This window comes from Alligator sinensis, unplaced genomic scaffold (genome assembly GCF_000455745.1).
Source record: "Alligator sinensis unplaced genomic scaffold, ASM45574v1 scaffold69_1, whole genome shotgun sequence".
In the NCBI taxonomy this organism is placed as follows: Eukaryota; Metazoa; Chordata; order Crocodylia; family Alligatoridae; genus Alligator; species Alligator sinensis.
The window spans coordinates 964,937-983,659 of record NW_005842443.1 but is presented as its reverse complement, the minus strand read 5'-3'; the positions used below and the strand labels follow the sequence as shown (position 1 = coordinate 983,659).

At 40.4% G+C, this 18,723-nt stretch overlaps 1 protein-coding gene across 1 annotated transcript in view; it reads left to right on the top strand.

Moving 5' to 3' along the window:
• Positions 1-18,723, top strand: part of KCNJ6 (potassium voltage-gated channel subfamily J member 6) — a 235,029-nt gene that overhangs the window by 166,854 nt on the left and 49,452 nt on the right. Inside the window, exon 2 of the mRNA XM_006030393.2 lies at positions 3,238-4,158. Coding sequence (XP_006030455.1) covers positions 3,261-4,158 — 898 coding nt within the window. The 5' untranslated portion in view covers positions 3,238-3,260. The remainder of the gene's footprint in view (positions 1-3,237; positions 4,159-18,723) is intronic.

Below are 18,723 nucleotides of genomic sequence, written 5' to 3'. Positions count from 1 at the left end.
TGTCGGCAGCGGCTGGTGGTAAATGGTAAACACCCACAGGCACCGCCGACACTGTCACAGGGGGTGTACCGCCACACACAGAGGGTGTACATGCACCTGAATGCACCCTCTAGATGCCAATGCCACTAATCTATCTAATTATAAAATTATAACTAATTTATCTAATTATTATCTAATGGATCTAATCTATCTAATTATAAAAAGCTATTTGGAAGTGCTTTGTTCAAAGTGTTGGTACCAAGGGCCACATTGTGAATTGCCCCTGCAGTCTCACAGGGGTGAGAAAGAACTTTCCCTCACACTAAGGCCAATGGGCAAGAAGACCACCCACAATAGCAGTCAGCACTCACTGTGCTCTGGGAGCACAGAGGGGCTTTTTGTTCTTCCTACAAACTCACTGGAAAAATGTGGGCCTACACTTTGTACATCAGTTCACTCAATGTAAAAATCATTTATGACATCTACCACACAGAAAGGCTTAACTAACATAAAACATTCTGAGATCCTCAAAGTACTTACACTATCCAAGTAAAAATATTTTATTATTAAGAAGCCCTTTTAAAACAAAGCATCCCTTTTACAAAGTGGATAAGAGAATCTAGTGCATAATTGTTGTAAACCTTCACCTCCTTTCAAATTCCTTCTAAAGCCACAAGTGAAACTAATGCATTGGTCCCCCCTGTTTTACTTAGCACGCTTACAGTCTCTTTTCCAGATTAGAAATGAGGTGCATTGCCAAAGGTATCCGAGGAAGCTGACATTGTGGGCATGTCTACATGTGCCCTTATAGTGCCATTGTTACTGTGCTGTCATTTACTACTTCTTTTTGGAAGTACTAGATGATGGCACAGTAACAGCCTGTACTCTGCCTTGTTAGCGGCGCACAGTTACTTTTAGCCGCTCTGTTGCCTTAGCAATACGCTATAGGGAGGGAGCATGCTGCTATGGCAATGGCAATGTATCTGTGGCATCAAATTTTGGGCCCACCAATGCTACATGGTCATAACACATTGCCACAACACTGTAGCATCTCATGTAGACGCGCCCAGTGTCTCTTTCCAGGCCTAAATGTCAAGGTAAAGCAAAATATTTCCAGTGCTTTAAACATAATAAACCTCATTAAACTGTTACCAATCTAATATATGTTATATTAAAAGCCACAAAGCCAGAAGCTTCAAAATCCAGTCATGGGTATTTCTGGGGTTATTACTCCAGTGATTTTCATTAATCAATTGAACTGAAATTCTTTTAGCTGCAGTAGTGAATTAAGCACAAATTGCAAAACCTTAACTTCAAATCTTTGGGCTTTAGTTTAATTCAACCCCATATGGTTATTTCATATCCTTTAGGGTATCTGTTTACTTGATCATATATTATACAGCATTAGTGGCAATTGTAGCACCTTCACCAACTGGAATAAAAGTTAATCGAGAATTGACTGGTTCAGAATATGATTCCAAGGCTTCCTCTTTCATTAGCTTGAACAACATTGTTCTTTTGAGAAACATCAATAAAATGAAAAAATTATGCTGAATGGAACTGTATAGCACTGAATCACAAAACTGCTGGTGGGTTTCCATGTTATTGCTAGCCCGTGTGCTTTTTTACATTAAAGTAGTGTTAGAATAATGTAGACAAAATGGTCCAGGAATTATGTGAGAGGCAAGGATTACTTAGGTTAAATTTTTTATTGGACCAACTGCATACTTGGGATAGAATTAGACAAGCATCTGAATGCGAGACATTCTTCTTCGGGTCACATTAAAGGCTGTTGTGATACAAAGGCATGGCTAAGATGAGGACAGGACAAAAGGGCAGGTGTATTTGCAATATGATTTTGGTGTATATTTTGATTTTGCCTGGATTTTGAGAGAAGCCTCTGACTCCTGCAAGATGAAGCCATAAGCACCACAAAAAGCTGTAAATGACACAATTCAGTAGACAGTCTGCTTAGCAACATTGGTTGCTAAGAACAATTCAACTAAATCATTTGGACCTGCACTGGTTCCCTACTGAATAGAAACCTTAGCTTAAGGTCTCTTTTGATATTCAAAGCTTTACATGTTATTACTCCTAGCTGTTGGAGAGATCACTTCTCCTTCCATGGCCATAGCCACTATATCCCAATGGAGCAACACTGCCAACTGGCAGGAGAAAAATGTAACTTGTACAGGGGCTGCTGTTACATCATTCTCACAAGAGATAAGAATTATCACAGACCTCACAGTATTCTGAACTAAACTCAGAACTGATTAATTTGAGTTAGCTTTGCCTCGGTAGGTTCTTTGCACCTAAGACATAACTCAAAACTCTGTAAGCTAATCAAGCTATTCTTCCCCAAAAACTGGAAAGGAGAAAAAGAGTGAAAATATTACATTACTTCCATGTATAAATATTTGGGAGGCATCCATATGATATCATGACAGGTAGGATAGCACCCAAGTATAAGGGACAGTATGCCAAGATTAATTGCCACATTTCTGGGTGCTTAACCAAGTGAATTAAAATGACACCAAGCCCTGCAACTACCGCATGTACACATTAGTAAGAAAAAGACACAGACTGCACGGTCTCAGGACAGTGAACATTTGTATTGTATACAAATCAGTTTGAATTGCCAGTGAAGGATACTATTATAAGGCCCAATCTTCCTTCTGTAGAAGTCAATGAAAGCAGGATTGGCTCCCTAAAAAAAGTGTTTGCTTTTTAAACTACTTAAATGTATATTTAATGTTTTCCTCTTAGCAATGGAATCAATAAAAAATAGTTTAACAATTGCTCATTTTCTCTGCTCATCAGTTACTGAAGCTCCCAAGCAAATCTATTTCCTCATTTTTATCTGCACTGTCTCTCAAGAGATCTTTCTTAGCACAAAAGCAACCTCATTTATTACATTGTAAAGTGTGGGGGGGGGGGAAGCATTTTTGAACATTTATTGTAGAATTTAAACATTGGTGTATACAAGATCAGCCCCTTAAAGTTCTACATAGGAAGCCTGTAGAAGGAGAAAGGAAGGATTTCCTTGAAAGTATTTCCAATTGATAATCAAGTAATTTAAACAAGTTTGGCACCATTTGACTTTTACCTTAAGCATCGGATAAATGCAGGAAGAATGATGAGGCTGAATTAATTAATATTCATTTCATGCCATTAATACAGGAAGAATTGTATGTTTTCTTAGTCATCTATATGCATATAAATACTAATATGCCTCCTTTTTTTTTTTTTTAATGGCAGCTAATGTACTGGAAGAAGACTCAATGGACCAGGACATAGAGAGCCCTGTCACTATTCACCAGCCAAAGTTGCCCAAACAAGCTAGAGAGGATCTGCCAAAAAATATAAACAAAGAATGTACCAAGAGAAAAATCCAGCGGTATGTCAGGAAAGATGGGAAATGTAACGTCCACCATGGAAATGTGAGAGAGACTTACCGTTATCTGACTGATATCTTCACTACCTTAGTCGATCTCAAATGGAGGTTCAACCTGTTTATTTTCGTCATGGTTTATACTGTGACATGGCTTTTCTTTGGAATGATCTGGTGGCTAATTGCTTACATCCGAGGAGATATGGAACATATAGGGGACACTTCATGGACCCCATGTGTCAGTAACCTCAACGGGTTTGTCTCAGCTTTTTTATTCTCAATCGAGACAGAAACCACCATTGGCTATGGCTATCGGGTCATCACAGACCAATGTCCTGAGGGAATTATTCTGCTACTAGTTCAGTCTGTTTTAGGTTCTATTGTCAATGCTTTTATGGTTGGTTGCATGTTTGTAAAAATATCTCAACCCAAGAAGAGAGCAGAAACCTTGGTTTTTTCTACCAACGCTGTCATTTCCATGCGGGATGGGAAACTATGTCTGATGTTCCGCGTAGGAGACCTTAGGAATTCACACATTGTGGAGGCATCAATACGGGCAAAACTGATCAAATCTAAACAGACCAAGGAGGGGGAATTTATACCACTCAACCAGACAGATATCAACGTAGGTTATTACACTGGGGATGATCGTCTCTTTTTGGTCTCACCGCTGATCATCAGTCATGAAATTAACCAGCAGAGTCCTTTCTGGGAGATTTCCAAAGCCCAGCTGCCCAAAGAGGAACTAGAAATTGTTGTAATCCTAGAAGGAATGGTGGAGGCAACAGGTAATGGTTCTTAGCTTTGTATAAAGTATGTGCTTTAACTTTAACAAGAAACTTATTTCAGATATAAACTGTATTCAAGAGAAAAATACAGTGCAAATCTGGATTGGGCTGGATGTTATACTCCTGGCTTGCATGCACTCTTGCCATAAACAACCTTTATTTGCACCCCATCTTAGAAGAATCACTTCTACAACAATGTAATCAAGTGTTACATTTTGCAAAAAGATTTCTGCAGTGTTGTAAGATTTAAAATTAAAAGCATGCTCTCTTTAATTGTCCATTCAGCCCTGTCCAATGAAACTGGATTAGTTTCTGATTTGTTTTGAAAATGGTATGACATTTCCTCCTTTTTAAATTTTCCAGAGTGTGCCACCAGTTATTCATCACCCTATCACAGGAGGAAGTCAAGCCTGTAGAAGTTAGGGTGATAAATGGCTTTACAAAAATCTAATCTAACCCCCTGTTTAGACAATGGGCAGGTTCCATAGGTTCTTCTGCTTTCAGCTACTCATGGGTAATGTTATGATAACTGCTTGCCATGTGTGTTTCTACCATGAAATTCCCAGAAGGTGTTTAGACTGAGTAGGAAATGATATGTTCAGTTTATCATTTTTGCCTGCTTGTTTGCTTGTTTTTGTTTTACCTTCTAACGTTGGGTCTGGTTCTATTTTTAGATCATAAGACATCAGACTTATTTTATTTGCATTGAGGTTCCCTGGCAGTGCATGAAAACATTAAAGTAGTATACCAAGTAACATCCATTGTAAGGCTCTGTATACTGCAGAGCAATGTAAATGAGCCTTAGTATAAATAAGAATCTGGACCCGAGTGTGTTCTGGCTTGACATTACACATCAGGGTGCAATACCATATTATAATCCTTTTAGTTGAATACTGAGGACACAGTGCTTTTAACTCTGAATTGCAGGATGCCTATGAAGAGAAAAACTAAGTAGAGCTGGGATTCTTGCTCTAACAATCAGTCAGAGGGGTCATATGCTTCGCACCCTGCATTGCTGTGAGATTCTTTCAAGGGTGCCACATAATATTAGCACTGTTAGGTATGCAAACACCTACACATGATTCACAAGTCAAATCCAGAGATTTCAAGTAGGAATCCATAGTGTCAAAACCACCTATTGTGGTCTTTCTGAATCCTGAATTGCTCTATTAGTTTTCTGTAATAAAAAAAATGAGTGAATTGTTTTTTTGAAATGGGGTGCCACTAAATTCAGAAACATTATGAAGTGGTACCCTGAGTCTAAAAACATTGAAAACTACTGACCCAATGTAACACAAGCCAATGGACTCAGAGAATAGGACTATGAACCTTTGTTACCCCAACTCACATTTTCAACTGGAGCAAACAGCAGCTCTTGCCAACACATGTGTGTGTTTGTATCACATTTTTATTATATGGTGTCAGAAGAAAACTGAGTTTGACACCATATAATAGAAGTGCGAGACAAAAATGGAGCAAATGAAGCCCTCAATTTTGAAAGAAACTTGGCAGAGAATTTGAAGTGGTGGCTGCAGGGCTTCCAAATTTTTCTCAAAGTAGGTGGTATTGAAGAGAAGTTGAGAAGGTGAAACACATAGCATTTTTGATGCACATGGCAGGCCCAGAGGCATTGTAGATTTGCAGTGCATTCAAATGACAGCATGAAGAAGACTGCTAGATAAAGTCATTCAGAAACTTTCAAAATATTTTGATCTATGCAAATAAATGAACTGCAGAGACCAGAGGCTTTTTACTAGTGCTTCTGACCTGGAGTGTTACCAAACAGTGAAAAAGCACCTCTAAAAATGCAAGAGCCAAGGATGTCTTAGGCCTTTTATTGGACTATGTAGTTTGGATAAAGAATGAGGAAGAATGTCTTGCATTGAAAGCTTGTCTAACAGTATCCCAATTACATAGCTGGTTCAATAAAAGATATCGCCCTAAGACATTCTTGCCTCTTGTGTATTTTCTGGATCATCACAGCTACATCACTCACACATTCCCATAACATGGAAGATATCTAATTAAAACACATACAAAGTCATAAGGACACAACACTTTTCCATCACATCAATACAAACTACTTGTCTTCACTTCCAAGACTACGCCCCCAACCTACCTATCATCTCTCATTTATCAAAAGATGTCAAATGCCCTATTCTGCCTTGGTAAAAGGACCAAGCTTTAATGATGAGGGATTTCTCATCCTGGTCCATTTATTAAAAATGGTACAAGCCTGGTTTCAAATTTAAATGCAATTAAATTTGTTGCATTTAAATTAATTGTTGTTGCCAGGATAGGTGCGGTGCGCCTCACTGATTTGAGAAAGTTCTGATGCCATCTAGCACAGAAGGATATTGACCACTTGGACTAACTCTGAATCAGTTTCCAGGTCCAACATGTTGAATGGCAAAGTACTGCAGTGCGAATGCCACTGTCAACATTTATGGCAGGAATATGAGGGAGTTCTGAGGTTCAAGCAGCATAATACATTCGGCTGAGCTTGAATATCACAAAGATTTATGACATGGTAGCATCACAGTGATAAACATGTTTACTAGGGCTGTGTTTTGGTACAGAACTAGACACTTGTTCCATGTGTTACCTACAGATGTTGGCTCTATTTGTTGCTGGCACACACTGAGCCAACTTTCTAACAAAACTATACGTTTTCCCCGTCATTCCAAAAATATTCTCTTCAGTTATATTTTGGCAAATCTTGAGGATGTGTGTTTATATCACCATAAGCTTACATTGATTTTTAACACCAGCTGCAGAATGAAAGTAACAACAGAGCTATTCTTCTATACTATTCATGAAAAAGGATGCTAACCATAAATGATAGACCAAGACTGACCTAATCAGAGCATCAGAAAAATAAGACTGGAAGGGCCCTACAGAGGCTACTTAGTCCAACACCCTGCTTAAGATAGGATCATCCTTGTCTAAAACATCTAAGACAAAAGTTATCCAACCTGCACGTAAAAAGTTTTGATGACAAACTCCACCACTCTTGGTAATCTGTTCTACTGCTTACCCATCCTCATAGTGAAAAAGTTCTTCCTAATATCTAATCTAGAACTTTAATCACTTGTGTTGCCCTTCTCTCTCCAATTTTTCCACATCTTTCTTAAAAGATGATACCTCAACTAGACATGATATACTCTAGGTAAGGCCCCTGGGACTTGAATAAAACACTCCTATTAGCACAGCCCAATATGCTATTAGATTTCTTTGCAAAATTATTGAGTCATATGCAGCTTGTCATTCACAATAGCCTCCCGATCCTTTTCCGCAGCCCAGGCAGTGATTCCCTGTTTAGTATTTGTATATTCAATTATTCGTTCCTAAGTATAGTACTTTGCACATATCCTTATTGAATTTCATCCTATTTTAGACCATTTTTCCAATGTATCCAAGTTATTTTGGATCTTAATCCTGTCCTCTAATGTGACTTGGAACCAATCCAAATTGTTGTCAACCACAAATTTACTAAATGCACTTTCCATTCTGTTCTCCAAATCATGAATGGAAATATTAAATAGTATCAAACCTAGAATTTACCCCTGGGGAATCCCTGTGGATACCTCCTGTGATACTGTACTACTGATGATTGCTTTTTGAGCATGATTATCCAACTAGTTATGTACTTACCTTAGAGCAGTCTCATCTACAGCATATTTCCTTAGTTTATTTATGAGAATGTTATAGGGGACAGGGTCAAAAGCCTTATGGGAATTAATGCCCCATCTTATCATAGGAAAAAAAAACAGCCCTCCCTCAATTTTTAGAGCTTCTCCATATTGCCTTGTAGATCCCTTAGCTGAGGTGGCAAAAATAGCAGAAAAGGTAAAAGTTGTTGCTGGTGATTTTACACCAGTTAACTGCAGAAAGCAGGTCTTTAATGATACTTTATACTTAGAATTTTCCTTATGAAAGTTTCCAAAGCACAGCTACCTCTGGTGCAAAGCTCAGCTTTTTATCAATGCATGCCAGCACTGCACAATGTGTTAGGACAAGAAATAAAGAAAAGCACACCAGGTGAACTCCAGAACAAAGGGAACTGAGGTAGGCAACATGTGAGGAACTAAACTCGAGTTTAGTCAAAGCACCATAAACTTTTAAATAGTGCCATGCTATCTTCATGTGGTACTCACTACTCAGATGAGTGGGACCAGACACAAGTAGACAGATAGACACTAAAATATCAGCATCTAGAGCAGCACTGCAGCCTCTTATTCCATAGCTATTCCTGTGTGAAAGTTGCATTGTAATAACTACAGCTGTCTTTAGGTGCTCACCCCACCCATGAGATTAAAACTGGGCTGACTGCCTCAAACAATACATGAAATTACTCAAAACATTTTCGTCTTAAAATTTCTGCTATGTCTCCTTCAAGTATATCAAACACAAAAAAGGAAACACTATAAACAGGGATATTTAGAGTTCAAACTATGCAACTCTTTCTTAGAACTTTACTCTTTTGGTTATCATGATGGTGTTACAGGTCGTTGGAGCATCTGTAACCCACTGTGAGGGTGTGTTACAGGACCTCCTCCTCTGTGCTGATCACACCCTGCTAAACAACCTCAAATAGCATACACTTGGTAATTTATCTTTTAGCCATTACAGCTCATGCTTTTAACTCCAGAGATTCCCTGATTCAATCACTGGTATGTTAGCCAAGAGGAAGACCATGACATCTGCATAGACTAATATGGGTAACTATGACCAAAACCCTAAAGCCAGCTTACAAAATTTGCCTGTCACAATTATCTAGTCATAGTTTCATAGTTGGTAGGGTTGGAAGGGACCTGAGCAGATCATCAAGTCCAGCCCCCTGCCATGGGCAGGAAAGACTTCTGGGGTCAAACGACCCCAGCTAGGTGATTATCTAGCCTCCTTTTGAATACCCCCAGGGTAAGAGCGAGCACCACTTCCCTTGGAAGTTAGTTCCAACTCCTAGCCACCCTGACTGTGAAATAGTGCCTCCAGATGTCCAGCCTGAACCTACTCTTCGTCAACTTATGGGGGACTACATTTCACCATGGGGTACCAAAATTCTGTGGTAACAATAGAGACACAAACAGCTAACATCAGGTGTCAATGAAAACATTTTCCCCTGATTTTAACTTTGAAATTCACTGTCCAGCATATGATAGCCTCTCTAATGTGACTTACAAATCTTTTGGACCCTATAAGTAAGGCACACAGCTAGAGCTAAAGTGTACAGTGCCAGTCAGAGGTGTAAAAAGGTTTTCAAAAGCTATTCAGACCTGACTTGGATGTTAAAACCTTCAGCACCTTCAGTGGGGCAAAAATTTAGGCAATAATTGGCATAGATAAGCACTCTTTCAGTCAGAGCCTCTTTCCAAAGGCTGTGTACCATGCTGACAACCAATACGGAAGACACAGGATACAAGAGCTGAGATAGATCTGGTCACTTTAAGATCATCCCCATGTACTAAGTTTCAGGGCTAGTTATTCCATTTTTCCATTTTTGCAGAGAGATGAATCTGGTGGCCCTAAGGAGGATTTGGCTTCATGTTTGAATGCCTTTGAAAAAGAAGAGGTCATGTTCCCCTGTATTTTAAAGGGAAGTTTCACTTGGAAAGGGGACAGTATTCTACTTTTTCCTTTCTCTCTCTGGCATAGCTAGAAAGAATTGCTGTATGAAGACAACTTAGGTTGGTCGCTGCTTGGTATTTGTCATCAGGTCATACATTTGACTTATATTAAAATGCCTCCACTGTTTGTATATTATCTTAGAGAGGAAATACAGAGAACACTTTTTTAAACTACTGCATTTGAACCAAGGAACCTGTTTGGGAAGTGGGCTGTCTATTCTTCCTAGATCTATGTAAAAAAGTTCAGGTGCAAAGTCTTCAAATCTGTCTGCTAAAAGGGTAGCCTTAAAGGCAGATTATGATTTTTTGGAGATTTTGCTTGTTTCAAACAAAGTTTTCAAAATTCATGCTGAAAGTTGAAATGTAAAAGCCCCAGAAAATGCTGTGGAAGGTTTAAAGTATTTGTTTTCTGAACAAAACAACTATTTCAGGGGTCCCAAAATGTAATCACTATTAGGGATGGATAGAAAACATTTTTGTTTTTCTAAAAAATTACAGACTTAAAATGTTTTGGGAGCACTGGAGTGATGTTGTTGTGATGATGGTCTAGGAAATATGAGAGCAGCAAGGATTTTTGTGGGTAATATCTTTTATTGGACCAGCTGCATAGTTGGGATAGACTTAGATATTGACCATGCATTCTTCTTCAGGTCAAAATACATCCTGAAGTGCCCTGCATTTGAAAGCTTATGTAGATCTATCCTAAACATGCAGCTGATCCAATCATAGAAAAGTAGGCTAAAAGGGACCTCTGGAAATTTTCTAGTCCAACCTCCTGCCAAACCATCCCAAGCAACACTTTGTTCAACCTATTATTAAAACTACACAGGCAATCCTATTATACAATCACAAAGCATAGTATGTTAACCTGCAACAGGTAAAGCGGAGGGACAGTGGTGGTCAATGACCTGCTGCTGCAAGGGTTGTTAAAATACACTCGAGAGATCCAAGGAAGATGGCCATGCTCTCCTCCCCTCCCCTCACTACCAAGGAAGGCAAAAGACCCCCACAGCCTGTACCAATCTGACCACAAGATAAAATTCTTTCCTTGTCAAGCCATCACCTCAAACGCAGGGCCTCAGCCTGCCCAGTACAGCTGCTCATCCTGGTCTGCCACATCCCAAGCTGAGCATCTAGGCAGGACACAGGTGGCTAGGACCTTCCACTGGGGCCTAGACACCTACCCACTCCCTTTACCCTTTGCTATAAAAAAACCTGATCTGGAAGGGGAAGTGTCTGAGCAACAGGGCTAAACCTGTACCCAGGCTGCTTCCCCCTCAGCTCATGCCTCTACCAGCTCCCTGACAGACTGTCCTGCTACTCCACCTGACTCGCCCACAGACTCCGAGTTTGACCTGACCCTTCAGCTCCCTAACCCAGCTCCTGTTTTCACCTTTTGATTACCTGACCCATTTGGCCTTCTGACTTCATGCTCTGCCTGACTTTCTGGATCTCTGACCTGGCTCCTCAGACAGATCTCCTGCTTCTGGCTTCCCGGCTCCCCAACACTCAGATTCTACGCACACACCGTTTGATGTCAGTTGCTTCTCTAGACTATGGGTGACTCTCAGATTTGGACAGCATGATCGGTGTGGCAATCAGTTTTACTCTGAGTGGAGGGGCAAACCTGTTAGGCAGGAAGCTTTGTGTTGTAGTCCCAACAAGGGCACTGGCACACCCCAGTCAAAATCCCCAGCTTTGGCTTCAACCAACACTCAATGCTTCTGAGGAAGGTGGACAAAAAACCTTGACACATAGTAATAGAAGGAGAAAAAATTCCTTTGCAGCCTCAGATGGCAACCAGCAAAATCCAGAAGCATGGGAAATACCTATAGCATAGCACAGGCATAGCTACTCCTAAGAAAGATATCACTCACAACAAACATTGCCTCTAGCAGTCTTCAAGTGTAGTTTAATTCTAATGAAGAGAAAATTTTGGCTGCAACAAGCGTTTATTTATAGCAGTGGAAAATTTCCACCACTAGAAATGGTTCCAAGAGAGGAAGCAGTACAAACTCCTTGCACCACCCTGAGACTGGGGAGATCCTAGTCTCAGAAAAGGCTCCCATTCTCAAGGGGACTGGAGCAATAGGACAAAACCCTACTCTGGAAACTCCAGAGTGAGAAGTAGGCAGGAGGCTTGTGGTGCCATTCTTTCCCTGTGGTGCCCAGAAGTGGAGAAGATGGAGCAGAAGGGCAAGGCCCCTACTATCTTCTCACACCAAGGTCTCCAGTGTGTAAGGAGCTGACAGGCAGCTGCCCCTTCCCTCCCCTCCCAGTCTACAAGAAGGGCAGGACACAGGTGTGTCCTGTCCCTTCTCCAGGTCAGGGTGACTCCAGTTTCTGGAAGGGACAGGAGCCTTTCCTCTGGCTCCAATGCTTCTGGTCTCCAGGATAAATTTAGCTACAGGAAAGTGCATAAACATTCCTTCTCCCTTGAGCAATTTCTACGTGGATGGAGCCAGGTCATTTTTTTTCCCAGAATCACTATTTTTGTGCTGGGAGAGAAAGCTGAAATGCCTGTGGCTTCTATCAGGAGAGCGGCAATTCTCCTGACAGAAATGGAATATCTTTAAATGGTCATTGATACCTGCTGAAAATTTGGAAAAGAAAAAAAAACACCCATGGTGGAGGGAAGGGAGGGAGAGAATGAGAATTCCAAAATAACCAGCAGCAGAGGAGTTGAGTATATGGGGGCCCAAGGATCCTGGTCCCTCTCGGGAAGAGGGCTGTCACCTGAAATATATAAAACTTTCCACATGTCCATCATCTTACGTGCAGCCCCCCAGGCAAATATAAAAGTCAGCACCTATGACCAGTAGGGTTGGTAGATAAGGTATTCACAAGGTTGCATAACTGGGGGAGGGTAATTGTTCAACTTCCCCAGGTACCAACTTGGGGGGGGGAGGGGGGTGGGGTTTGAAAAAGGAAAAAAAAAAAAAGCACCTGCTGCTGGTAGCTGTGCATTTGCAAACTAGAAGTTGTTGCTTACATTTTTTGCACACCACACAGGCTCTGGGGGAGGTAAATTCAAGTCTCAGCTCTGAGTTCAGTTCTACAAAACGTTTTGGTTTTGAGAAAGCAACAATTTTACGCAAGAGAAAGTTTCAACCAACATTTGTTCAACACATTCATTGCCAAAACCTGCAAACATTATATTTGGCCACCAGGGAGCACCAGAAAACACACTGGCAATTCCCCCTTGATTAAAAATAAAATGTAAAAATGGAAAGAGTATCCTTCATATTATATCTGCATATACACTTCATTTTTATCTGTCAAAAATAACAGACAACACAGGAAATCTCATGGATAACTCATATAGATAGCTTTAGGTTCATATGGATAATTGTACAAATGCACTTGAAATACAGCTCATTTATATATTCTGACAAATGGACAGCTTGACAGAGCAATATTTGCAGAAAGGGCTGTAGATCCATAAACAAACATGCACACCAGCTGTGGAAAATGTGTATGAAAAGCAACAAAATGTGTACATAGAAGGATATGTATATAGTAAATGATGTTATCAGCTAGACAAACATCATGAAAAGCTGTGCCTGCTCTTAACTACAACCCTATTGACTGAGTAATTTATTGGTTTTTTGCTCTGGCACTACTGAACTGTTGTATTTACCCCTTACCATTTTCCAATCCTAACAAATATCTCCCTTTGATATGGATATTAGCAGCTCTAACCCTTCACAACATGTCATAGAACTCTTCTTTCTTTAAATAAGCCTTTCTTGGTTTATAGTTTTTCAGAAGAATTTTTTTATTGCTCTTCAAAGAATATATACTTATACTCTCTAATTACTTCTTAATGGGGCAGGGAGGGAAGAAGGGAATGAAATTAAACTTTAGCACAGACGAGTCATTCCACAGGGCTATTAGGAAAAGTAGTTCATATTATAAACTCTTGGTGCAACCAAGCTTTTTTGTCTCCTTAGCTTATTATCAATTTAAAATATAAACTACTAGACATGTATTGTGACTGAAAGGTTGAGTTTGCACTGAGCTCTGAATACTGAGAGATTAAATAGTCATTCTATTTTATCTGATTTTTTAAAGAAAGCTTCCTTAACGGATGGAAAGAATCTGTCTGTTTCATTTATCAGGCTATTTGATTTAAATGGATTGTTAGCAAGGTAACCAAAGTATATTAAACAAAAATCAAGGAAACAACATAGGTCCAAAATGGCCAGAACAGATGCCAGGGTACAAATGTTCATATGGAAATAAGATATCCCTGTTACAAAAACATTTTGTAGTCACAATTTTGCTGAGACTGTCAAACCTATTCTCACCAGGGCAAGAGAGATACTGCGTTTTGTTTAAAGTAAAAACTACATCCTTTAAATAGTGTTTGCCCTGACCATAAACAAATACTTTCTCCTGGCTGTATTCCAGAGTGTTTGATAATTGTCTATTAGCTTTATCTTTAATCTGTAAGATGTGTCACCCCAGTCCACCACTTGGCTCTTACCACAGCAGCTGTTGCCACAGCAGCTCCCTCCTACAACCAATAGAAACCTAAAGAGAATCTATCAGTGCAGTTATACTACAGTACTCAGATTTAAACAGCGTCTCAACTGTAGCCAGTAAGAGCTAGACTTCTACAAACTAGCTCTGTATCAAATGATCTCGTCCCTTCTTTATAATAGATTGTATATTATATAATAATAATATAAGGATTCAAATGTTACAATCTCAGAGAAGGATTTTCATCTTTTATTTCACGTCTAAGAAAACTGCCTTTATGGGAAAACACATAAAGCAACTCTGGAGTTTCAAATCCTGCATAAAAAACTCCAAGAGCTCCCATAAACCTACACTGAGGCTGTTGCCAATGTTGCACTATGGGTGTGCAAAGAAGGCCCTATTCGATTCAGATTTGGCCCAAATCAGGGACAATGATTTGATTCATTGATTCAGATCACCATCCCTGATTTGATTCAGCTGAATCTGAAGATTCAATGATGATTCAGAGAATCAATGATTTGGACATAGACACAGCTTTAAAAGTTTTTTCTACATACCTCAAGGTACCAGCACTGCTCATGAATGCTGCAATGCTGGGGCGGATGGAGCATCCCACAGGACCATCCCCCCCGTGTGCTCAGCAACAAACCCAGAAGTGGACCGGAAGTACTTCTTCGGGGGAGCACACAGGGGGGTCCCCCTGCACCCCCACAGCTCAGAGATCAGTCATGGGCAGATACTGGATGCGCCCCCAGACCCAAGAGGCACCAGTTGCTGAGCCAGGGGGCACGGGGGCCCCACATGCTTTCTGGCAGACCTGGAAGTGGACCGGAACTGCTTCTAGTCCAGTTCCGGGTCTGCTGCCAAGCGCACTGGGGAGCCCCCTGTGCTTCTGTGGGATACTCCATCCGCCCCAGCATCACAGCATTTATGAGCTGCCTGCTACCTAGAGCTTTGTAGAAAAAAAACATTTAAAGCTGTGTTTATGTCGGAACTGCTGAATTTTTCCAAATCTCTCTGAATCAATTCAGAGGGTTCCAATTCAATTTGGAGAGATTAAAGGGTCCTCTGGTTTGATTTGGATTCTGACATTTGGCCACTGAATCAGGCCGAATCTCTGCCAAATCAAATCAGGGACCAAAGCTTCACACAGCCCTATGTTGCACCATTCCTAGGAATTTCGGGCTAAATCCTCTTACCTGCTATGAGCATAAGTAGATTTGAGTCCTTAAATATGATCCTATCCCTTCCCTGCTTGAGTCTCTGAAAAACTGTCCACTTTTGTAGTTTGCCATTATCCTGGCCCTCAGATAAGTCAGAGAGTACTGAGGTTCCCCCGCTTCCTTTTACATTCATGGCTTTTCAGGGCAGAATAGAGTTGCATTTAGACATTTAAATACACTTAAGCATCTAAAATGGTGGAATAGGTCTGGCCTTAAAGCATACACTATTACGCAGAAACTCTCCAAATTTCTGCTCTTCTGTGTCACTCTTGGTTTTATTACCCTGAGTCTTAACCCACCACCTCCATAGTACACATGATCTCCGCAGCCAGATGCTGCAAGGGTTACCATGTTATTTTTAAATCTTGGTCCCTATTAAGGATTCTGCTCCACTCTCTCTGACACTCAAGGCTTACGCTCATAGCTAAATTACATAGGTCAAAGGTTCCCCACCTCTAATTTCTTAGAAGGAATTTAATCAGCAAACATCTTAGCACCTGCAGCAAAAGGCCAACAGAGCAGAAGAAAGAGTTCTAAGATCAGCCCCCTCCCCCCCCCCCCCCCCACACCCCCAAAGATTTAAACAACCCCCCCCCCCCCCCCCCCCCCGAGTACTACAGTATGAACCCCAGTTTAAATTACTAGGGCCTTTAAAGACAATTGATATTATGTAGATTTATCCTACCTGTCTCTTTGGTCTTTGACCAATTAAAATGGGGAATGAGAATTGAAACAGCTTTCATTCCCATTTTAGTCTTTTGCTTTTGGTCACTTCAAGCATTTTATCCTTTGGAGAATGCCACTGTTGGGAGCCCCTGAAAATAAAATCACAGCCCCTACTTACAACAATAGGGGCAGGATCTCACACCTGGAGTTTTTGTTTAAATGCACTTGATCGTTTATAATAATTACCTGATCCTTAGCATTTCATCTTTGGAAGTGAAAGACAATTCAACACCCTGCTATTCAACTCTATAGGAAATCCTGTCAGCAAAAGTCAGCTCTCCTTGACGTTTCCGTGAGGTTCTTTCACTTTTCCCTTTAGTCCTCCATTGTTTCCAGCATTTCATATTTTCTTGCCATCCTGTCTTATTGAATGGCAATGAAGGATAACCATTTTACAATGCGCTTTTCTGATGATATTAGCTTTTCTCTAAATTGCAAACACTTCCATCAGCACACAATGAAAATAAGTAACTATGTTATTTAAATTCAACTGCAGCAGAAAGTTTTTATTCAGAACTTAATAGAACAGTAACTATGAAGGCAAAAGTGACAGAACATATAAAAGAATCAGCAAACACAGCTGTTAAACAGTCTATAAATTCAAGGCCAGAATTTGGCAGATGAACAAAGAGCAAGGCTATATATAGCAGTTAACCACACAGAATATATGACATGCATGAAAAGGACAGAGCAGACACATACAGACCTACTGGGGTGTGCTTTCTATCCCAGTGAGCTATTACTAGCACTAATAGTCCTTTTACAGCATTGCTGCTTTTTTTTCCCTGAGACACTGCACACGAGTTCTCCAGAAGGCACAGCAAAAGAAAAATAGCAAAGAGTTCCAGTGAACCTGAATAATAAAAAAAATTATCTTGTGGAATTTAAAACACCAGGAAACAGACTCAGGTTCAGATTACCCACTACACTGGCTGTTTTGCACCACACTCAGAAGACAAAAAACAGCCACAAGCCAGTTTGATGTGCTGGTTAAACCAGGATGACAGCTGTTTTGTGTCACGAGTAAAAAGCAAATTGGCAAAAGAGTACCAAGGACCCTACCTCTGAAAGTAGCAGGTATTATACATGGCTGTTTGAAAGTACCTTGATGGAGTGCTTTATAGTTACACGTATATAGGGTCCATCTACATGTGCATTAATGCATAGTAGTTACTGCACATTTAATTTAGTACTTGATTAATGAAGTACTAATTAAATGTGCAGTAACTACAGTTACTGTGCAGTAGCACTGGTGCAGTTTTTTCATGACGCTAACTGCGCAGTAGCCTAAAAGCACTGCACAGTAGTATATTAGTATGGTGCTTGACCAGCACGCTACTGCACAGTGTTATTAGGCTACTGCGCAGTAAGCGTCTTGTGTAAACACACCCATATTATTTAGGACTTATGCCTGCTAGCTATGTATGATACAGGTACAAATATCCTCTAAACAGCAGGTCTGCAGTATAGTTAATTCACTCCTTTCTTTCGCTATGTTCAGGGTTACTAAAAGCTGCAACACGAGGCTATTTTGGTGACATAACCATATTCCAATACAGTGTTTCCTAAATCCGACTACAACAGTCAGGTTAATTAAACAGGTCATATAGTGCTAGAGGTCAGAACTCCAGTTAAATTACTTTGAACTTCTTCACAGACTGAGTAGTATCATTTTTCAGACAGAAAGACTATTTACCGACAGATCAGGCTGTGCCACTACCAAGCAACACAAAGCTTGTCTTTTGTCTGGAGCTGAGAAGAACATTTTTACACAGCTCCCTAAGGAACCAATTTGAATCCTGGTTTAAGTCACACTGGGCATGTCTACTCGTTCATTAATGCACCATAATTACTGTGCATTGTTTAGTACCTGTATTAACTGATCCAAACGTAATGCACTGTAATTGCTGCTATTACGCATCAGTGCACATTAACGCTTTTTTGTGACATTAATGCAAATTAATGTAAGTGTACTGCACACTAGTGCATTAGCATGGTTTTTGCCAGCCATGCTAAGGTGTATAGAATTAGTCTTCTGTACATTAAGCATCTTGTGTAGACGTTCCCATGGAGAATGTCAACATTGTAGTTTGCAACAGTTTAACTTTTTTTTTTTTAATTTTCAAAATAGTCAACATCAAAATGGTGCCAGAGCCCTCCCTCTATTCCTATGAAAGCCTTAGAGAGCCATTAATCTCCAGGACTGAAAAAAATAAATCTCAGTTTGAAAAATATATCTCAGAATTGAATCAGCTCTACTCATCTCTTGAAGCAAAGTAAGGGAAGTGTAATCTGTTTCCATCTCACCGGACTGTGACATGGATGACTACACAGTCCGGTGAGTGGAGAATTGGCTAGAGGGTCGCACCCAGAGAGTCGTGGTGGATGGGTCGGTTTCGACCTGGAAGGGTGTGGGCAGTGGGGTCCCGCAGCACTCGGTCCTTGGACCAATACTCTTTAATGTCTTCATCAGCGACTTGGACGAGGGAGTGAAGTGTACTCTG